The sequence below is a fragment of the Elaeis guineensis genome, chromosome 13 (genome assembly GCF_000442705.2).
Source record: "Elaeis guineensis isolate ETL-2024a chromosome 13, EG11, whole genome shotgun sequence".
In the NCBI taxonomy this organism is placed as follows: Eukaryota; Viridiplantae; Streptophyta; class Magnoliopsida; order Arecales; family Arecaceae; genus Elaeis; species Elaeis guineensis.
The window spans coordinates 6,007,454-6,031,243 of NC_026005.2; the positions used below are offsets into that span (position 1 = coordinate 6,007,454).

The 23,790-nt window shown below is 35.5% G+C and overlaps 1 protein-coding gene and 1 non-coding gene across 4 annotated transcripts; both read left to right on the forward strand.

Annotated features, from left to right (window-relative positions):
- The first annotated feature begins 515 nt into the window (after positions 1-515).
- On the forward strand, positions 516-10,676 carry LOC105056805 (probable pectin methyltransferase QUA2). Of its 3 annotated transcripts, none has more exons than XM_010939121.3 (9): positions 516-820; positions 1,265-1,902; positions 1,993-2,122; positions 3,888-4,128; positions 6,302-6,524; positions 6,619-6,788; positions 6,936-7,239; positions 7,946-8,084; positions 10,145-10,676. In XM_010939121.3, the coding sequence occupies exons 2-9, from the start codon at positions 1,277-1,279 to the stop codon at positions 10,298-10,300; spliced, it is 1,989 nt and encodes a 662-aa protein (XP_010937423.1). In that variant the 5' UTR covers positions 516-820; positions 1,265-1,276; the 3' UTR covers positions 10,301-10,676. The 3 variants fall into 3 exon arrangements, with proteins under 3 accessions (XP_010937423.1, XP_010937424.1, XP_029123860.1); XM_010939122.3 differs by having other exon boundaries at positions 1,269-1,902; XM_029268027.1 differs by lacking the exon at positions 516-820 and having other exon boundaries at positions 1,220-1,902.
- Positions 10,677-13,629: 2,953 nt separating this feature from the next.
- On the forward strand, positions 13,630-13,718 carry TRNAY-GUA (transfer RNA tyrosine (anticodon GUA)). The gene is given in 2 exon segments: positions 13,630-13,666; positions 13,683-13,718. It is a non-coding gene; the product is annotated as a tRNA-Tyr (tRNA).
- The last annotated feature ends 10,072 nt before the right edge of the window (positions 13,719-23,790 follow it).

Consider the following 23,790-nt stretch of genomic DNA (forward strand, 5'->3'; position numbering starts at 1 on the left):
GGGAAATTAAATACCTTAAGGTGATCAGCTCATCATACTAAATTATACCAAAATGTCATCACCATTATTTTATAAGTCTCTTATCCCATTTCAATATCCCCAAAAAATTAGACCTAATATTTTTTGGCATTTAAAAACATATTGTATGTTGAAATTAAGAAAAATACTATATTGTGACCTGAAATGGTCAACTAAGTATATACCCAACGAAATTACTATTTTTTTTTTAAGTGTGTTATACTATTTTATTATTACGTGCACATATGACTATTACGTCTTATTTGTGAGTTTACTTCAAAAAAAAAATTTATAATACCGTGATTGCAAACTCGAAAAGTGTCAAAGTAGTTCCACAGCCCTCCTCTACTTCTCACACTGATGTGTCCCCCCAGTCAATACCATAAAAAATAAATTAATCTTTGTTACTGTATAAATTTACCATCTGTCCATATTTTATTGCTATTTTTTGGCAACGCGGATCCAGTTGGGCAGTGCTTAAAAGGCTCGTGAGAGAGAGAGTGTGTGTGAGTGAGAGAGAGAGAGGCGCCAAGCACTGGAGAGCGGGGGAGGGGAACGCGGCCTCCTCTTCCGTCCACTTCTCTCTTCGGCCATTCGAACAACAAGGCGAGGTGGGAGAGAAAAAGGGACGAAGAAGGAGAACAAGAGAGTGAAGTAATCCGAGAGAAAACAAGGCATAAATCCAAGTGTTTTTAGTGCTGGGCATGGTGGAATGACTGCGTCGGGCGAGCTTCCGAGATCCGCAACCTGAGAAATTTCTGATTTTTCCGGTGCTCGCTTCAGTTCTCTTGCAGATTCTTGGGTAAAGATTCCTCTTTTCCTTTTTGCTGCCTACCGTTTTGCGTTAATGCGGTGCCTTGCATGAGAGGTTGGGCTCCATTGCGGAATAGAAAATAGGATCTTTGATGCGTTGCCCTGTACTTAATGATCTGGAACTGAGGTAGGGAAATTGCGCTTTAGAAAAAGTTCCCTTTTATCCCTTACTCTTTTACCGTGGAATGAGGTAGATTGGACAGTTCCTTGGATATTAATTGTGCTCGGGTTGCATGGCCAACCAAACCCATCTCTTCATGCTCCCCATCTCTTATCTCCCCATTGCCCATTTAGATAATCCTCTGTTCTGAACCTACAAGGGATAGACTTGGCTTTCTTTAGTTTTTTTGATCTGTTTGTGGTGGAAATATGAGTTTTTGATGTGAAAGATGAAGTTTTGATCATGGATTTTGTTGTTTTCCCATTGGGGCAGGCAGGAGGGGCGATGTCGAGGCCTTTACATCGCGGGCTATCCGGCGGTGGACGGGTCGGTGGCGGTATCAGCGGCTATAACGTGTTTGATCAAAAGTACCAGGTGAAGGAGTCTTTGGAGAATGGATTTGGTCATGAGGCCACGAGCCCAGGCAGAGGAGCAAGAAGCCGGCCAAGCCTGACGTTTTTGCTTCTTAAGCTGGGTCTGGTCTTCGTCACCATCCTCGCACTCTTGGGATCGCTCTATTGGGCTGTCTCCATCTCCAACTCCTCTCGCCACAACGTTTCTCATGGATACCGGCGGCTCCAAGAGCAGCTTGTTGCGGACTTATCGGATATCGGGGAGCTGTCACTGGGCAAAGCAAGGTTGAAGGAACTGGAATTCTGCTCGCCAGAGTATGAGAACTATGTCCCGTGTTACTACAATGTTTCAGAGGGCTTGGATTTGGGAGATCATGAGGCCCCTATTGAATACGAGCGTCAATGTGTTCGTGAGTCTGCAATTGATGGGGGCTGCTTGATTCTGCCACCAAGGAATTACAGAATTCCTCTGAGGTGGCCAAGTGGGAGAGACATCATTTGGAAGGAGAATGTAAAGATCACCGGGCAGGACCTCTCATCTGGGAGCCTGACCAAGAGGTAAATTTTGTGTAGATTTTTTTCTTTACTAGATTGAATTGAGCTCGTGCTTCTTTCGATTTATGTGACTTTTAAGCTGCGTGATTGCAGGATGATGGTGGAGGAAGAGCACATCTCTTTCCACTCTGACTCCCTTATGGTTGATGGAGTGGAAGACTATTCACATCAAATAGCTGAAATGATTGGGCTGAGGAACGAGTCTAATTTCAATGAAGCTGGGGTGAGTGAAATTTTTCTCATCATGGTTCACTATGTTCACATACTTACAGTTGGAGAAAGTGATGTAAAGAACATAACAAAGCATACAATATTCGTGAATGTAAAGCTGAGCTGTTTTATTTTAAAAAGCAGCTCTGTTTAACAGTATATGTGCTTTGAGTTGCTGTTGGTTCTTGTTTAACCATAAAACAGGATATATTTTATACAAGGCTGTGAGAGAACCTTGTTTTATTGATGCTGTTTGTAACAGTAGGCTAGTTTACAAAAAGACAAAATTCTTAATTGGGTGGATCCTTAAGGACTGTTCTTTAAAAATTACAATTGGGTGCATAGAGTTCATGCCTTTCAAATAACAGATCATAGTGATTTTTTCCACTTCATTCAACAGATTACCTTCACTTTCAATACTTAGAAGGAACTGTTTCATTGTGCATTTATTTATGTTTTTTCAGACGGGATTGCATGTCTATGGTTCTTGGAATTTAGACCATTACTGCAGAATTTCTTTGGATGAAACCTGTTGTTGCTAAGCAAAGAAGTATCATATTTCTTTTGTTTTTAGTATTCAGCTAAAGTATTTGAAATCAGTATATCTTTGGTGTCACTAGTGTAGCCATTTTGTTAATATCAAACTATTGTTTCGTAAAATATTTTTTATGTGTTGGTGAAAATAAACCTTGAATACGACACTACCTTGGAACAGGTGGCCTTGAGTTTGACGGATGAGGTGACTAGATCATGATGTTGCCTGTGTCTAAGGAGCTGAGTAGAACAAAATCATTGTCATACAAATTCTAAATTATTGGATTTTTTTTTTATTTTAGATTCCTCCTTGGGAGAAAAGGTAGTTTTGTTGTTTTCGGAAAACTCTTGTTTATCTAACACACACAGCAAACATTTCTGTTTATTTTTGTCAGATTTCTGCTCCTTTCTCCCTTTTGTGTTGCACTTGTTTCATAGTTCTCTCTGACACCTTTTATAACTTTCTGATCTCATACTTCAAGAGGTCCAATTTTGCATCTTCTTTTATTCGAATGTTATGTTTTTCCATTATGATTTAGTTCCAAGCCTGAAATTATATGACTTGAATAATCAATAATCTCTTGCATGATTTGTTAAGTTCCAAATATTTCTTCATGTGTTAAATAAGAACCAATTACACATTAATATCCATTTACAGGTTGTAGATTGATAAAATAAGGCTTGTTGATTATGTTTATGCAAATATTGTTATAATTATCATTATACAGTTAAATAGTTAAATATCTTCTTTCTTTCTTTCTTTCTTTCTTGTTTTTTATAATTTTTGTGAACTGGTTATATCGTGCTGGTATACTTAGAACTAATTTGGTTGACCTAGTGCTATCTTTTGCAAAAAAAATTATGTATTGCAAACTTGATTTTATCTGAGCTAGTCCGGAAAGAAACCTCGTATATTTTGTTTTTTAACCTATCTGAGGTAAACTATCTTCCTATGCTAACCAGAAAGCCTTGACAAGCACATTCAGACAAGAATAAATCTTCATTCTGATCATTATTTTTGCTTGACACTAATTTGTTTTTCTTCTCAAGTGCAATGCTTAAAATAGTTTTACTTAATCAAATTAGCCATCGTTATCAACCTCTATGTCAACATTTTTGTCTGTAAATCGATGTTATTTGTTTTACAGCTTGTTGTTATTATTTTGGTAGTGATGGGTCATCTTTATTCTACTTTTGTCTATTTGCATGTAACTTATGTGGTAGGTCTGACTGTAATACTGCAGGTCAGAACTGTGCTGGATATAGGGTGTGGATTTGGTAGCTTTGGAGCACATCTTTTCTCAAAGCAGCTGCTGACCCTGTGCATTGCTAACTATGAGGCTACTGGTAGTCAAGTTCAACTCACTCTTGAGAGAGGCATTCCTGCTATGATTGGTTCATTTGCATCAAAACAGTTGCCATATCCATATCTTTCCTTTGATATGTTGCATTGTGCAAGATGTGGGATTGAGTGGGAGAAAAATGGTAAGAATTAATTGGTCAGAATTGCTTAAATTTAGAGTTGCCTTGAATTCTTATTGTTTTACACTCTTTAATCCTGTATCTGGGTTCCAGTAGCTTTGATGACCCTTTCAAGACTAGTATTTCTTATTGTAGGTGAATATGATAGTGAACTAAAAACATTTGGTTCTTTGAACAACTGCTCAATCAAATAAAAAAAGTACTAGATATTTAAGCTGATGCACTCAAATTTTTTTAACCTTTCCCTGGAGCATCATTTGACAATTAGTAAATGCTTTGTGAGAGGGAACATTCTGTGTCCAACTGATTTTATAATATTATGGTTTTTCATCAGCATTTTATGTTTTTATATGGGTTATTAATGAGCATATAAAGGTAATAGAATCCAGTGCTGCATGATCAGCACAAAAGAAACGTGTTTGTGATGCTAATTGCCGCAAATTATTTGTATAAGAACTTTAAAATGCATAACAAAAAAATGAACAGAAATGGTTTTTCCCAGCTTGGAATGATTATATAAATGGACTTTCATCATTAATTAGATATCTGAATGACTCAATAACCTATTTGCTTGTACAATTGCATAATTTCAACTCTATTAATTTGTTATAGTATCTTCAATTTTCGTGACAGTAGCATCAGTCTAGGACTTACACTTAGAATTCTAAGGTATGATGGGCACTGAGCAGTGTGTTACTATGGTCCTGATCAAAATATATGGATATAAGTTTTCCATTCTTGGTTCTATTAATAACTACGGTAGTAGTGTATCCTTTTAACAGTCATTTCCTTTTACATCTCATTGTCTATGTTCCCCTACACATTTTTTTCATATGGGCCTTGGAAGGTCCAATAACACATTTCCAAACTTCTTATTTATAGAAATTCGTCCATGATTGTGATGAAGAAAAGTTGGATATTTTTACAACATTAGATAGAAAACATGGAGAGTCCTAAACATTTATCAACTTAACTGTGAACGGGAGATATTAAAAAAAATTCATTAGAGTAAGCCCATCATGTTACATTCATGGAAATGAGGATTTAATCACATAAGATAGAACAGAGAAGATATGAGAACAATGCAGAAGTGTCATACCAAGGAAGAAGACTTTACAGGTGTGAACATGATAGGTAGCACTGGACCTTCTCTAACTGCATAAATCGATGGAACCTAGCATGGTCATGTGCAGTGAATATTTGATGCTGCAGTAAGAGAGTAACTTGGAAGTTATCTTAGGTCAGGAAATAAGACAGAAAGGCCCTTAAAAGAAACATTAAAAGCACGCGCATGTAGAACTAAGTAGAAGTTAAAATGTATGACTTAGAAATTATAGCTGAGACCAAATTCTTGGGATTATTTGCATTGGTAGTTCATGTTATTTAACCATATATGACCTGTATAACTCATGGATTGCCGATACTCTTTAGCATATATCATTTTACCAAAGGATGACATGTTAAAGAAATAATTAGTTTAGATGATAGCAAATCAGTAGGAAGGTCCAAGAAAAAAAAAAGAATGAAACTAGGTGATAGTATACTATGTTTGAATTGTGAACAATATGAAAATAAATGCTCATCGACACTTTCTATTGCTGGTCACACATAACTAAACTAGTGAGTAATAATATCAGTTTTTCTAACTGCTTCCTGAAGTATGTAAGTTGCATGTGGTGTGGATCCTATGCACTTGCACTTGTCTTAGAGGAATGCTGTCTTTCTTTTTGATAATTTATATATTTTAAGTTCTCTGTAATGAAGGGATAAGGTGGAAAAGAAAGTAAAATCAGTATGCTGAAATTTTAATTTATGGCAATGACTTTAATTTACCAAGTTCTCAAAAATTTCAAGCTTGCTTTATGTTCCTGCACTGTCAAAACAATGGGTTGATATTAACAAGTTTTTCCTTTTCATCTGAATGCAGCAGAGATCTTATAGATAAGTTGCACTTGATGTGATATGCTGCATCAATAAACTATGCAAACTACAAACAAATCCATATACTCCTGAAGTCAGCTTCTTGATCTATTGTTTTTGAATTGAACCGAGATTGCTTTTAATAAAAATCCCAGTAGAACATCATAGTCTCTTTTGTCTTTGTATGTATGTCAGACATATTTAATTTATTTATTATATTTCAATTTCTGACTTGCTGTCCATCATGTTGTTGCAGATGGTATTTTCTTGGTTGAAGTTGACAGACTTTTGAGGCCTGGGGGTTATTTTGTCTGGACTTCACCTATGAATACTCATAGATCTCTACGTGACAAAGAGAACCAAAGGAAGTGGACAAGCATTCGTGATTTTGCTGAACATCTGTGTTGGGATATGTTATCACAACAAGATGAAACAATTGTGTGGAAAAAGACCGGCAAAAAGAAATGTTACAGTTCCAGGTACGCATTCGACATCCGTGTTCTATGTACTTCTGTTAATACACAATCAATGAATGATCCTGATTTATGACCATATAATACGTTCATTTTATAGGAAATCTGGACCTGCAGTCTGTGGTAGAAGCCATGATATTGAATCTCCATATTACCAACCACTCAATCCATGCATAGCGGGAACCAGAAGTCAGCGTTGGGTTCCCATTGAATATCGTACACCTTGGCCTTCTCGGGCTAAATTGAATTCTACTGAACTTGATATACAAGGTGTGCTATAATATTTAGAAAAAAACAAAAGAATAATGTAACTGTTCTTTTCCAGTTGATGTGATTTCTCAGAGTTACCATGTCAGTTACCATCATTTATATTTGCATGCCTGTTTAACATTTACCAACAATGTTTCCCTTCACCAGGTGTACACCTAGAATACTTTGCTGAGGATGCTGCAAACTGGAACTCAGTGGTTCAAAATCATTGGTCTCTTCTCTCACCTCTGATATTCTCAGATCATCCAAAGAGACCTGGTGCTGAAGATCCTGCACCACCTTTTAATATGCTCAGAAATGTGCTAGACATGAATGCTCGATATGGTGGTTTCAATGCTGCTTTGTTAGATGCTGGAAAATCTGTATGGGTCATGAATGTGGTGCCTAGAAGTGGCCCTAACTATCTTCCGCTCATTTTCGATAGGGGATTTATTGGTGTTCAGCATGATTGGTATGTATGACTGCTTCTGCCAACTATTATTCCATTCTGCTAGTTATTTGCAGTCTTGTACAGGTACCTCCCTGTGGATGATGCATAATCTGATTGCTGGTTCTCCAGCTTTTATCCCATCATCTTTTAGATAAAAATAGTTTAATATAGTAACAAAAATCCAATCTCAATTACTCTTTCTTTCTTTCTTGTTTCCTTAGTCCCTCGTGCATTTGCTGCCATCTTTCCTATAGAGGATCAGGTAATGGAAGCTGCAAGCATTCAGTTTATGCTGGATAATATTCAAAAGCCAGTTAAAGGCTCGTCTTTCTTTCTTCATACATTTCTGTAGGACATTCAGTTTATAGTCCCTGCCAATACATGCCTTGGAAGGAAGCATTTGACCTAGCCTTCTCACCTTCTACTAGTCTGGTTAGAAAATATTCATCATTTCCAGACCTCGTTGTGCAACTTCTGAGTTTTTAGGTATTCATTCAAAGCCATCCCAGATCGCTAGGGCTTGTTAGTTTTGGCCGTAATTTGGTCTAATCTTTATATATATGTTATATATATGTGTATAGAGTTGGATTTTTGTGACTTCGCACCTTGCATGTTTGTTCTAAAGTGTCAATGAGTTCCATTTGATATATTTCTTCATGTGTTAAATCTGTTTCTTCTATTAATTTGTTTTCCATATTATTCATAAAATATGACTATCTTTGATTAGGTGTGAAGCATTTCCAACATATCCAAGAACTTATGATATGGTGCATGCTGATGGATTGCTATCACTTGAAAAAAATCAGAAGCACAGGTGCTCCATGCTTGACATATTCTTGGAGATTGATCGCATTCTACGACCAGAGGTATGCAAGTATTTAAGCTTATCTCTTTTTCCCCCCATTTTTTTATGTTGGTTGTAGTCAGTAGTCATACTGTGTTTGCTGTAACCGTCATAAGTTTCTCGCAACCTGGAACAGCTGAAAATGACTTTGCAACCTGGTATTTTAACTAGGTAGCTGTTCACCAATATAAAACATTTCCATTGTGCATAAGCAGCATAACTGTCTATGCAGCATGAATGACCATGCCTTAGAATGAAGGCATTTGATTTGATCTACAATAAACTTATTCAGTAACAAGTTTGATCTCTTTGAAGTTTTATTGTTGCTCTATTATAATTTGTGATGAAGATCCTTTATTTACTACTGTTGTTTGAATTGGGAAAAAAACAAAGAAAAATCTAAGAAATAATGTTGTGTTGCATTCTTGAGCCAAAAACTGAAGTTCCATTTGTAATAATTTTTTTTAGTGGAACATTTATAAACAAGTTTAAGAAAATACAACTTGTCAGAATAGCCATAACCAACAATCTTAATCCTTTATCAGGATATGAAACTAATTTTTGCATTGGATCCTAGTGAAGGCTGTATCATGTTGAGAGCTCCTTTTATACCTTCTGTCAATCTTCCTTGCATTTATCCCTCCTGTTCCCACATTGTTCTCCTAGATACCTGAGTAATGAAATTCCAACCATGAAACATATCAGATGCTCAAAATTAAAGCATTTCAATTGCACCTCCACATTACCACTGTATTTTTCGTGATCTAGCATGTCTAGTTTTACAACATGCGCATGCATGGCTAGAGCATCTCAAAATGTCCTTTCTGCTTTTGCGTTACGAATGTTTCAGAATTCTCATCTGTAATATGTCCATCTTTCCAACATGGATCCTCCTTATCAGGTGCATATGGTACAACATAACTGCTTTTATTATTACCTCATAAAACTAAGACCAATGTCATATTACCATAAAGCAATACTAACAATTAAAAAATGGAAGAGTGTAATTCATCCAGCAGCTTTGAGTTTACAGAAACACTTCCTGAAGAAGACCTTTAGAAAGCACTTGTGATTCTCCAGCTCGCCTATTTTTGTGGAACAGCCTCCAGTCTCAGTCCTTTCAACTTCAAACTAAAATTCAAAACCATATATTTGGAATATGCATAACTCTGTAGAACTAAATAAAAATCAAACCTGTAGTCCATCAAGGCAGAGGAGTTTCCTACTCGTAAATAATGATTTGGATATTACTTCCTAATACTTGAAACTGCTTATTGTTGTCTTCTCTTTTCACCTGTCTCAGAGAAACAATATGCCAAATTAATCCAAAGTTCTTGACAGATCAATAGGGAATTTGTTGGCTACTCAGTCCTCTTCACAATCCATTCCCTATAAAAGCATAAGAATAACAAGTGGAACATTAAGGCCCCATGCTGTCAATCTCCTTTTATGTCAAAATTGATTATAGATAAAATGCCTGCTCATGCATCAGGGAATGATGCCATCCAATCGTCTTTTCCAATCCATAAATTAATTGTTGAAAGGGGATAGAAACAAGAAATTTTAAATATTCTGATGGCTGCTGACAGTAGTTTTTTCAAGAATCAGATTTTTTGGCGTTTGTTTTCTTTCCCTTTTTCATTTTTGAGAAGAATTGTTAATAATTAATCAATTTCATGATTGCTTCACTCATTTTAAGGTTCATAGAGGTCTGTCTGGTATTTATGTACTGCTATATCAGAAAAGTAATAGTAAAACTTCTTGTAAAACTTTCCACATTGTCACTCAGATTCAATTTCGAACAAGTTGTGTCGCTTAGCTCTTTTGCTTTTTGAACGCGATGGTTGAAATTTTAAACCTACAAAGCTAACCAATCCTGCTTGTCTTTTTCCAATTCCTTCTGCAAAATGTCACAACCCCTGGAATCCTCAGCAATTGGAGAACATGAGATATTCTTTTGCTGGCCAAATTCTGCAAAATGTTTGCTTGTTTTAAACATCCAGTTTTTAGTAATGTTGAGCTTCTAAGGTATGTGATTGCCCTTGTAAGACTTGCATAAACCAGTAATTGATACACATGCAGGGCTGGGTGATACTTCATGATACTGCTCCTCTTATTCAAGCAGCCAGACCTGTAATAACACAGCTGAAGTGGGATATGCGCATGATGGAGCTTAACGGTAACAGCGATGAGAAGCTCCTCATTTGTCAGAAGCCCTTCTTCATGAAGCAACAATAATGAATATGATTTACCATGTCCCACATGGGATATGATATTTGTTATTTGTCGATGGTGGTTGGCATAAAGTCCCTGTCAAGAAAGGGAACCTGGGGGATTTAGAATACGTAGGGAGGTGAGGACCAAAAAAGAAAAAGGAATTCTACGGATACAATCTTCTACTCCTGTGGAACCGCAAGGTGTCCATAGGGCTTTGTAATTAGGCAAATGCATGCCGGAGAGCATAGAGTAGGTTAAATTTCGATGTTAAAGTTCATTATAAGGATACAAAGATGAAGCTGCGAAAGTTGTTATATTGTCAAGAAGAATAACAAATAAAGGAATGATATATGGATAACTGTCAATGCATTATATGGATGAATTCTTTCTTCCACTATATTCTTCTTAATAGCTTTGCTTTCTGTTCTACTATACGTTTGGTCTGTAGTAATGTTTGTCTCAGGTCACAATCTGTATCCTCTGTTGATTGTTTGGAGATAAATTGTGAATGAGCGCATAACGCCATTTATATTCCTCTTGAAGCTGACAGGCTCATCAATTTACTCACCAAGTTTATGCATGAAACATTAATATTGATCTGTCTCAATGCTCTCATATTTTCTTTTTTTTCCCTGCCTTGCTTTTCTTATTTTAATCAATTTAACCACTCAAGCTGCACTTAAGCAAGCAGGTAGTCATTGGAATAGCTGGGAATTTCATCTGATTTGGGACCGGTAGTTGTTCAATTACTTCATATCATTATCATTGTTCTGGAACTATCTCATCTAGTCCATTAATCCCTAAAAGGTTGATCTTAGACATAGTTTGAAATAACGGTATTGAAACTGTTGTAACGACCATTGTGATGGTTTTGCCCATCTCTCATAAAACCTTTTTTTCTGTTATAAGAGGTGGTTGTAATACAAATAACAGCTGTTATTATTTTTGTTATACTTTCTTTTCCATAAAATATTATTTATTTTTAAATTTTAAACTTTTGTCTTGCAATTCCCTCCAAAAATGATTGGACCGTCCCAAAAATATAATATTTTATTTAATAAAAGAAATATATTCCTATTTTTCTATCATTATCCATCATTACAAAAGCTATTATTTCAGTAGTTATTTTAATATTAAGTATAACCATTGTGTTAGGCATCCGACCATGAGTTAGCTTGATGGCCATTTGTAATAGCATGCTTAATCTTCCACGACACTTACTCAAAATAAGTTTGCTTCTCTACCTGGCCCCTCCTCAGGTCTCTCCTTTATCTCTCTCTTATTTATTTTTTAACACTACTATGTTGGCTTACTTACTGTGCTTCTAGGTTCTCATTATATAAATACAGTTATAGAATCTTTCACAAAATGAGAAAATGACTCAAAGAAAGAACAGTTTTACTACTAGAAAGAGAGGAAATTAATTTACCAGTCTCAGAAATTACATTGGCCAGTGGCAATTGGCAGTTATATTTGTCCATCTCCATTGTTTTGCATGTCTTTATCACTTTTGCATTCTTGGAGTATATGACGCAATGTGCATTATTCAAGTAAAGTTAGTTGACCCCAGAGAGAGAGAGAGAGAGAGAGAGAGAGAGAGAGAGAGAGAGAGAGAGAGAGATTCTTGCATAAAGTGGTAAGAAGTGGCATATCAGAACCAACATTTGCTGGTCATTTAAGAGTTAGCTGGACATTTTGCTTACATTATCTATATGATGGGGAAGTAGCAGCTGATACAATGGATAGCCTTCAATCCTAAGACTTTAGAGGCCTGGAAATCATCTTTCTTTAAGTGTAGGCTGTCTCTGGAGGACTAATTTCTTGCCTCAAGCTGGTCTCATAAATAAGCTGATCTCCAGCTAGCCAGGCCTAATTATAAATTAATTCTGTATTTGAGCCAAGGTGCTGCCAGTCTTAGAAGTAGGGATGCAGATCGGTCAGGTCAGATCGGATCATGAGTGACCCTGATCCGATCTGATTTCTTAATTGAGTCTAAATGTTAGATCCAAATCCAGTCCAACAAAAAACTGGATCAGATTGGGTCGGATCTATAATTAAAATTTTCAACCCAATAGATAATTCGGATCGGATTAGATCTATGTATGATCCAGTTTCGATTCATGAAATACGGGTCTGGTTTGGATCCAGATTTAGATCGATTCGAATATGAGTTATAAATAACAAGATCAATAAGTTGAAAATTTATAAACAACCTTATTTGCATTATAAATTTTGATCACGATGCATGAGACTATTAGAACTCTTATATTCTAAACTCTTAACCTAAGAATCCAAAAAGTCAGATAACATTTTCCTCACCATTGTCTCTAACTTAATTAATCCAAATTCAAAATATTTTAATAAAATTTTAAAAGATAAATATCTAAAAATCAATAGAATGCATTTTCAAGAACAATAGGTATTAAAGTAGGCTCGATTAAAATTAACATTCATGTAATATAGAAACAAAAAGAGATGAGGGATGGGTTCGGATTGGGTTGGATTGAATCGGATCATTTATCTCAAGACCCAAATCAACCTAAAGATTTTTATGGATTGGGTTGGGTCAAAAATTAATAAATCTAGATCCGACCTGAAAAATGAAATTGATTCAATTTTAAAACCCAATCTAGATCCATTGGTCTTTTAAAACGGTTTGAATCGGATCTACGTGAGTTGGATCGGATCAGGTCAAGGGTCATTGCAGCCTTACTTAGAAGGAATTAAAAAAAAAAAAAAAGAAAAAAAGATCAAGCCAGAAGTGCTACCAAATAGCTCATATTTGATTGGACCCTGAGATCTCCTCAAACTTTCTTACATGTACTATAATTCGTGATTATATCTCATTGCCAGAATATATTTTTAATAAATTAATTATATTTCAGTAAAGTAATAAAAAATTCTAGTAAAAAAAATAAAAACAAGGTGTGATGTTGATTAATTAATGAAATTCGAGATAAATCGAACCATGCTTGAGCTAGTCAAATTTGAACTGCATTTTAAGGCAAATTACTTCGGTCCCTTCATTCAATTTGAAGATGTTACTGGAAAAATTTTATCCGACTGATCCTTCTTTCAGATAAAATACAGTAATGACTTTAGTTTTTTACATGAAATAAAGTAGTCCTATACTTTTGTGATAGTTGGCGAATATAATCTTCAATGCAAACTCCTTTAGTTATCCATGTCTCTGCTTTCCTTATTTAAGGTTATAATATTAGAATATATTATGATTATAATCATCATTTAATTTTGAAAAAAAATAGTAGTTATCAATCAAGATTATGTTGTATTAAAAGTAATTTTTTTCAATCTCTATTTATAAATGTCAGGTGGAATATTGCTGCAATCCGACCTTAGCTCAGTTGGTAGAGCGGAGGACTGTAGTTGGATCTACCCAGCAATCCTTAGGTCGCTGGTTCGAATCCGGCAGGTCGGAAATTTTTAAATTTTTTTAAAAATATCTTTAAAAATCATAAAACTGAATCTAATTCTTTCATCAAAAAATTTGGAAAATTTTATATTTTATCTTTTTAATTTCATAAGAAAACAATCAAAATTTTTCATCTTTGTTTGCTTAATAATCATCAAAAGCTAAACTATTTTTGTCAAAAGATCGAGAAAAATTTTTATTTTTATTTTAAATTTCATCAAAAAATAATCAAATTCTATTAGAAAAAAATAGAAAATGATGCAAAATTTTAAAAATACTTTCTTTGGAGCTTTTTATCCTCTTTAATTTATGTAGATGAGCTCAACAACTTCACATCATATAACTCTTTCAAATAATCAACCATTCTCTCCAGCATATAATCATGTAGTCATGAAGAAAAGAAAGCAGATAAGTTGATGGGAAGATAAATGTTATGAAGAGAAGGACTATTACGGAGGTTACCCACTATCCAACCCAACCTTCTCACCTCGGATTGCAGCCAAGCATCTACTGGTGATCCAACAAGACCATCTCAGATGTTAGAGAGAAATTTAACAATTTGAGATGAAGCAGCACTATGCTATTGACTTTTATCCGATCTTCAGATTGGATATTTACCAATCTCAAAATCAAGACTCAACAGACGATAGGAAACAAAGCTCAACAACTTGTTGGGTATCGATGCACCTAAGGTAGAGCCTTGGTTATGTTTCGATCTCAGATTGACAGCTTATTCAGCCACACGGACGATTGCTAAAATCTCCCAGCAATTTTTAGGGCGTGAGCACGATCCGACGATCGATATTTATGACTAACAATCCTGATTCCCAGGCATAATCCGCTATTGATACCCATAACTAATAATCTTGATTCATAGATTAGTGGATGGATTTCAGTAGCCTGTCAGATCATAGTCTCTTAGATCCTAATGGCTTATCAGATTCTGGTACAACAGCCTACGGCTCTATCTCTATATAAAGAGCTAATAAGGGGATCCTAAGATAAGGCTCAACTTCAAAGTAGAAATCTAGCTTACTCTTGTTCTTCTCCTTCCTTCTTTGATTGTTCTCTAAATTTTGGTTGACTATAATCATATAGTCATGAAGAGAAAAAAGTAGGTAAGTTGATGGGAAGATAAATGTTATAAAGAGAAGGATTATTATGGATGTTACCTGCCATCCAACCCAACCTTCTCACTTCGGATTGTAGCCAAGCATCTATTGGTGACCCGAAAAGACCATCTCAGATGTCAGGGAGAGATTCAAAAGTTTGAGATGAAACAGCACTACGTTATCAACTTTTATCCAATCTCCAGATTAGACATTTACCAACCTCGAAATTAAAACTCAACAGATGATAGGAAACAAAGCTCAACGACTTGTAAGGGCACTGATGCACCTAAGGCAGAGTCTCGATTTTGTTTTGATCTTAGACTCACAGCTATTCAGCCACACGGACGATTGCTGAAATCTCCCAGTAACTTTTAGGATGTGACCACAATCTGCGATCGATATTCATAACTAGCAACCTTGATTCGCAGGCACGACCCGCTATTGATGCCCATGACTAATAATCTTGATTCATCGATTAGTGGGTAGATTTCAGCAGCCTGTTAGATCATAGTCTCCTAGATGCTAATGGCCTATCAGATTCCAGTACAACAGCCTATAGTTCTATCTCTATATAAAGAGCTAATAAGGAGATCCTAAGATAAGGCCTGACTTCAGAGAGAAAATCTTGCTCTTGTTTTTCTCCTTCCTTCTTCCTTCTTCGATTGTTCTCTAAATTTTGATTGACTTAAGTATCGGAGGATTTTTTGCCGGACATACTCTGACAAGTGGACTTTCTTTACAGGTTAATTGATGATCATAAGTGGTCGGCATCTTTCGAAGTGCTAGATTGATCTTCAGACATATCACCATCGGGATTTAGCTGCAACATCGACTATAATCAAAGTCCTTTGATCATAGTCCAAACTTTAATCCATTTAATATTGCCCTTTGCTGGAATGTGGTTCCTGAGAAAAAAACTAGTATTAGATAATCTATAGAATTTGGTCCAACTATGTACAATGGAAAAAAAATAGAATAGATAGGGGATTAGTTGATTAGAGGATTCTTATGGATAAAGATCTCTCTTTTTGAGATCTTTAATGGTGTGGGAGTTTTTCGTATGGGACGAACGGAGAATTAGGCGATGGAATAAATAGGGAGGACCGAGCCTTCCTATGAATGGCACTTCTGGTGAATGAGATTTCATCAGTGATTTTCCTTTTTTCCTTTCTTATAAATGATGGATAACCATGGTTTGTATTTAAGTAGGGAGGAGTTGTCTATGGGAGATGTGGTCAATTTTCATTGGCCTAGTCTATGGATTATGTGGTAGACATAGTCTACCAAATAATTTCTTTTTGCTTGATGCCATATTCACTCTGATCTCGAGGAAAAATCCTACCTCATGGGCACTTCGTTTAACTAGATGGCTGTGTCTTGGATTCTTGGAGCCAAGATCAAGCCGAAAGGCAATATCCCTTTAGCTAGGGCCAAAAGGTAATGCCACCTACATGCCTAATCTCAACATCAAGTGACCTCAGGCAACCAGCAGATGGGATGTCAGGCAAGACGGCTATCTGCTAGGATAGAGAGGTGGGAGGCTAAGACCGGAAGTAGTGATCTCTGGAGAGTGAGGGCTTAGGGTTACTTAGTCAATTGAAAATTAGATAGATTAAAAATATATATAATTATTATATTTTAAAATATTATATTATATATATATATATATATATATATATATATATGGCTAGGCTTACTAGTATTTGAGCCGAGCCGAGTATCTTGTTACTAAAGTTTGACTCAAAAAATTATTTAAATTACTTGAGCTTGGCTTTAGTTGGATCAAATTGAGGTCGAGTAGCCCTTGAGTAGCTTTGTACATTTATTTACTTATATTATCTAAAAAAGAAATGCTCAAAGAAGTTTGGCTATGCTCTCGAGGGATATTTGACTGTTGAGGAAGGAAGAGAGGCAAAAGAGATTATAAATTGAAACATAATGATATCTAATATATGAAGTAAAATATATATTTAAAAAATTAAAGATATTATTACATCTATGTATCTTCATATATCTTTTGTGATGAATTAGCAAGTTACCCACACTAAGCGGCAGGTTGGAATTTTAAATATTTAATTAATTTAAAATAATAATGTAAATGTGATGATAACCATTAGCAAACAATATATTGAATAATTTAAAAAATTACTTGTCCAATATTTGGCATCATTATTAAAATCATATTCAACCACAATAGCCCAATTAATTAAAAAAATAATTATTAATCTTTAGTGGCAAGATGAGATAAAATATCTGATAAATAAATATTGATAGTCCCAAAAAGAAAATAAATCTAAGTTAAAATTTTATCATATAAAAAAAAAATAGTATACTGCTACTTAAATGAAAGGAGCTGGTAGGCAGTCTCGAATATTATTTATTACATAGGTTATGTCGTGATACACAAATATTTATTTTTTATTATTTTTTATAAAAAAGGGAACAGATCATCATTCCTCTTCCGCATGGCTTGCTCCACCTAAACTGAAAAAAAGAATGAATAAAATTTATTTAAATATTATTTGGATATTAAAATTATGAAGTGTATTAAATTCGATTTGAGCAAGAAAAATACATAAATATGAGTCGAAAAGATAGAGTACCTTCGCCTCAATCTTTTGGAGGGCGAGATTGTCAATGCATCCCTACACATAATCCATCATATGATGAGGATAACTTTTATTTGTGAGGTGGAAGTGGGTAAAGCTATTATATTGTTTTTAGAAATACTATCTCATCGAACTCGATAATCACTTGGTTGGAGTGGTTTCTAGAGAAAGACTACGATCTATTTCTTTATTAGAAGATAAAAGATTAGGCTCCTCAAGTACTTATGATGCATATGAGGATTCCACTGCACAACTTTTTTGTATGATATCCTACTGAGATTCATTATCTTTGAATATGTTGGTCACCTTCAAGTTATATCCAGGATCATTAGGACCCTACTGACCAAGCAAAACCTGAAATATGTATGTATGGCCAAGTATTTTTTTCGCAACAACAAGAAGAGTAAAGTGATCGCATTTGTCGTTCGCCGCAAAATTGACCGTAGGGATGCCGATTAGTTGTTGAGCCAGTTTTTCAAAAACTATAAAGTTTGTGACAGAATAATTCTCTTATCTATTGCATTACCATTAACATCACCATGAACAACAGCATCTTTAATATTCTGATAAATTTCTGATCGAGGTCTTTTTGATTCTGTCTGATATAATCTAATCTCTTTTCCTCAACATACAAAAATGTGTCAACCATATATTGTTGAAATAATTTTCTTCCCCTAATCAATGTTTTACCTTCATTCACTCGTTGATGTATTCTGTAAGCATAAAATTCTCTCATAGTGACATACTGCTTAGCATTTGAACGTTCATACGAGGATTCTCTGTACTTGATGCCAACTCTGAAACCATCCTCACCAAATAAAAATAAAATCGGATATTGCATGGCCATAAAGCTAGGAAGCAGGTCACTGATACGTTTTAAATCTTTAATCTTATGTTCAACAATAATATCACGCTGACGATCTGCTTGATTGAGATCGCCAACAATCAGTACTACTATTTTCGAAGCCGAAGATGAGTTATATTGCGAGCTATCTCCATCACACCTACCCAACAATCTTAAATGCACTGATGGAAATTGAGATTGCTGAAAATGATCCCTGACCATTTTAAAAGTCTTAACAATCTGATTTTTTTTATCAAACATCTTTATCAATCCTGCAATAATTTTTTGATCCATATCAGATGAAATATCATCCGAATTTAGCATACTGAGCCTAGTGCTTACCTCATTTTTGATATCATATATGTATAGCTGTGCAAATTTAGACCTCCCACCCTCAACTGGGAGTAGCGAACCCATTCTATGATGATTTTGTCCATTGATCCGAAATACGCACGATCCGAGTCTATGATTAATTTCATTATCAATTATGACTCCAATGGATGTAAAGGCAAACATGGAGTTGTATGTCATTATATTTTTATGAAATTTTGAAGCCCTTCTCCCTTCACCGTAATCCAATAAAGCATTCAAAAAATCTGGATCCTACTTCAGTAATGGCAAATCAACCCTTCCTTCATGGCAGCATAACGTAAATACAGATCTAGATGTACCATATATTTTATGGACACGTTCACTGTATTAGAAAAGAGCTCCACAAAATTGGCACTGATGTTCGGGGACACCGATGTGTAAAATTTCAGAAAAATGACCTACAGCATTAAGAAAATAAGGCCAAAAAAGAGGGCATAGGAAAAAATTCGAAAATAAACAATTGAATTGTTTAGGAGAAGAATACTCTATGGATCAGATAAAAGTGGCACGAAGTCCTCTTGGTTGTGTACTTCATCATCAGCTGAAATTCTATTCAACCTCGATATCAATTGATGTTATAAAATCTAGTTGAAATTATCTAAGAACATAATATAAGCAATGTTACTTTCTCCTATGTTCAGTAGGTCGACCTCCTCGAAAAAATATTGACTGTCTAATGAGTTGTGAACAACTTATTCGGTGCTGAATATCCTATATTGATCAAAATCTAGAGCATCTCTGATTTCTATGGTCCGTAAATTTCCTTCATTGTCGACTAACGAATGACAATATATATGTCGTCTTTTGCTGAAAAGATTTTTAGCTCTTCATTGTACCATGATATTCTTCCTTTTCATTTTATTTTTCTTCTACATTTCTTTAGGATCCATTCTAAAAAAAAGACTAAAAACTCAGTAGCTTGCATTTACCCTAGGGGAGAAATGTTTGCATGTATTGACATAAAAAAAAATATGCATGTCGCTGTTCATATATACCTTTGCACTCTGTACTTCAAATTTAGGAGGGACACGTTTATGCTTTTTTTAGTATATGGCTCTTCAAAAACTCTAATATTCTTTGCATACTAAAAAACAGTTATGCAATTTATCAGCAACATTCTTATATATTTACAGCTTCATAGCTAAGGTGCTATGATCTAACCCGACTTCCTGTAATAATCTTTATTTTATAAATATCATATTATATGATACTATGTTAGAATATGTATTAATGCAGCATATTATATGTTATAGTATACTATTTAATTATGTCATAATTATATATTATAGTATATTATCATCTATTATAGTGTATTATATTATCTTAATGTATATTATTACATATAATATTTTAGTATTAGCATATAGTATAATATTGTATTATGACATAATATATTAGATAACATTATTATATATGATAATTTAGCATAATATAGTATATTATTTTATTTTACAATAATATATTGCATTCAGAACTAAAGAATAAAGAAAGGTGATAGTTGGGACAGTGTGTGGATTGAATTATGATGATGGAAAAAAAATTAAAAAAAAATATTCTCTTGCCTCATTTATGCTGAAGATAGTAAGGGCAAGAAACATACCTCTCGAAGGTATGAGTTAGAAAGGGCTGAAATTATGCATACAAACTAGCCTGTATAAAGGAGAAAGAAAAAAAAATCATCGTGATCTTTTTTCTCTTCTTTCTATACTTAGGATAAACGGGCCAAACCATATAACGACATGAACTTAACAATATTTAAAAAAAGAGCATGCCACATATCCTATACACCTATATGTTAAGGGAGATTGGAATTGCGCAACTCAAATTGCCCTGCTCAAAAAAGAAGAACAAAAAGAAGAAGAAGTTCATTTAGAAGAAAAAGTTGTGAGTCGAATTTTGTCCAACAATTGTAGACAACACTCTATATGTGTGGAGCATGTCATGATTGTTATAAATAAAAATGAAGGAGATTTGTTTCTTTGAAAATATAAACTCAATATATAAGAAATAAATTTTATAGAATATGATAAGGTTATGTCCAACCTATATATCAAAAAAAGAGAAGAATTGGCTTATCAGGGTTGTGTCCATTTAGAATATAATATAAGCAAAATGTAGCAAAGCAAGGCAAAATTTATTATAGATATTGAAGAGTTACATGATAAAAAGCAAGGCAACCCTGGTGAACCAAAATATATCAGAGTTTTTGGAGACCTACATACCAAAAAGGAAAAGGTGCCCGAGCTAAACCTAAAATACAAAATGCTAAGGCACCCATGAACACTCACACATCACATCCCTTTTCGGGCAACACATACAAACTTTTATCACCTCTGCTTATATGGCGTTCTCATCAATAGAAGATTCAACATCTGGATTGAACATTCTCCTATATTTTTCAGTCTCTTTCTTCAATGCATTGTCTTCATCCAACAGTCTTTTATACCTATCGATAGATACATCATATTCCCAATATAATTATCCATACTCATACTGTAACTGATTGTGTACATCATTAATTCTATGGTACATGTATTTATAATATTCTTTATCCTCAAAGTTGAAATCTCCAATCTCAAACTTAAACCTTTCTTGTAATCTATTTCTTGTAAATCCTGTAGCTGATTCCTCTGATTCCTTCTAATCGTGCATCCAAAGATGCCAAGTCTTAAGAATTTCAAGCGAATCATCAACATGTTCAAGAACAATCTAAATATGCACCCTCAGAGTACCATCATTTTGAATTTTTAATCCATAAAGCAGTTTGTATACTCCTAATCTATCAGTTATGTCTTCAAGCATGACTTTTGACAAAATTTTTACGGTAAACATGGTTGCAGCAATAATAATTTAAAATAAGTATCTTTAAAAAAAATTGAAAGGATAAAAAATTATCTTTCTTGAGTGCATAAAATTTAATGGTTTATTATTATTATTTTTTAAACTTGTATTGAAGATTTTATAAAATATTTTTCTTTCAAAATTGATGTCTAAGAATGCTGTATAATAAGCTTTTTTTTTAAAAAAATATCATTTTTACCAATAAATAAACCAAAAAGGAGGACTTCTTTTTATTTTTTTTTTAATTTTCCATTTCTATAAGGATGCCTGCATGCAATATATCCCTCCTATTATAAGGACCATTGACATTTTTTCTTTTTTTTTTGCCCTTCAGATGACCACCCCCGCCCCGCACCCTCTGGCATGTTCCTGAGTCCGCTCCCCCAAACCCTCTCGGATGCCCCCTCCTCCTCGGATGCAACCCTCCTTCTCACCCTCGTTCTCTTCCTCGCGACCCTGATCGTCCCCCTTCCCTCTCTAAGTCCCGTAAACAGCCATGGTGCCCCCCAGATCTTTCCCTCTGATGACCCGTAGCCTCGCCTTGGCCTCAACCCCGACATATACTCCGGGACCTCCAGATCGGCCACCCCTCACCATCTACCGATGCCCCCGATGCCGAGCATCTCTCGACCCCTATAGAAAGCCGCTTTCCCCCTCCACGACCAGCCGGTTCCCACCACCTCCATTGCTCGGTTTGCCATGAAACCATCGTTCTTTCCGTCGTGCGTCCGAGCAACTCCCATCGTCCATCGTCGATGCGGTTCTTTGCTAGGCTCTTCATCTCCGGTATCATCTTTTATCTTTGATTTCTCACCCACCCCCCTCCCCCCTCCTATCCTCACACTCAGGCGGCCAAGTTTATTTTTCTATTTTTTTTGCCAATATTTCTTCTAACCATTCCTCCCACCCACCGTCGATTCATAACCCTAGCCTATTGCGGACCTAATTCCCGTAATGCTCCTTCACCGTTCTGGCCTCCACCCCCAAAGCCTTAATTTCACATCTATCAGAACCCTAACCCACCACAGGCGCCACTCCCTCTGGACAAAAGGGCAGGCATAACCCAATACTCCAACCACTAACCCATCAACCCTTCCACCGCTATTCCGATCACCCGATATCGAAAACCTCCATCGTCCCTGTCACCTCCTAGTCAAAAATCTTGCTTCTCTCTGCCGTCCTCTCCATCTCTGCTGTCGAATTCCTAACCCTAACCCAAATCTAACCGAGCTAGACACAAATTATGGATCCAATCCCAACCCAAAGGCTAAATCGAACCCAATTTGAATTTAGGCTAACCCAGACCCATCCGGACCATCCTAACCCAAACCAACCCTATTTTTTTTAAAAGGACTGAGATCCTCTGATCCGAATCATTAGTCTGTTTTCATTTTCGTAACTTTTTTTTTTTGACCACCCGAATCCAAAAACTCTAGATCCAAAAAGGAGCTTGATCCAAAAAAATAAAACTTTTTTTCTTATATCTGCCCGAATTCGGAAGAAATCCTTTGATCTGCCCGAATCCAAAAAAAAATACTTCTCATCAAATGGCCCCGACTACTCACCTCACTCTGTTTTTCCTCCCATCCTGCAATCTTTTTTCGCCCTTATTTCGAGAATGGAAGGCTGTGGCATGCAGCAACCTTCCTTTTTTTTGCATTTCTTCTTTCAAGAATGGAAGGCTTCGGCAAGCAGCAACCTCCCTCCTTTTTTTTTAACCTCTTTCGATATGGAAGGCTGCGGTATGCAGCAACCTTCCCAATCGGCAATCTTATCAATAGTGGCTGCACAGCCACGTTGATGTTCAACATGTGATGAAACACATACATCGTGTTTCTGATATTGAAAAATAGAGGACCCACCCTTCCTCACCCCCGTAATCATCCCCTTTCTTAAATGATGTATCAAGGAGAATGGATGGCTACAACAACCACCCCTTATGGACACTGATGAGGTTAAAACTAGAGAAAACACAGTTAAAAAATAAAGCCCTACAATAGTCATCGAATGCTTACCTGGAGTAAGGAGGGAGGGGGCTTCTACAAACCTGCTCGCCACCTTCTAAGAGGGGGTATTTATAATCCCCTCTCCCTCTGAGATTGATGAGCATGCGACGATGCCACCTGTTCACTTGCTGGAATGGCCGTCTCCATCGATTTGAAAGAAAAATCCTTCTCTGGATCTCTGGATGATCCACAGGAGAAACATATCCAATAATTAATGTGGAGATCATGCTTGAGATTGCTTGAAACAGAGATTTTAGAAAAGAAATGTGCACATATTTTTTTTATAATTTTTTA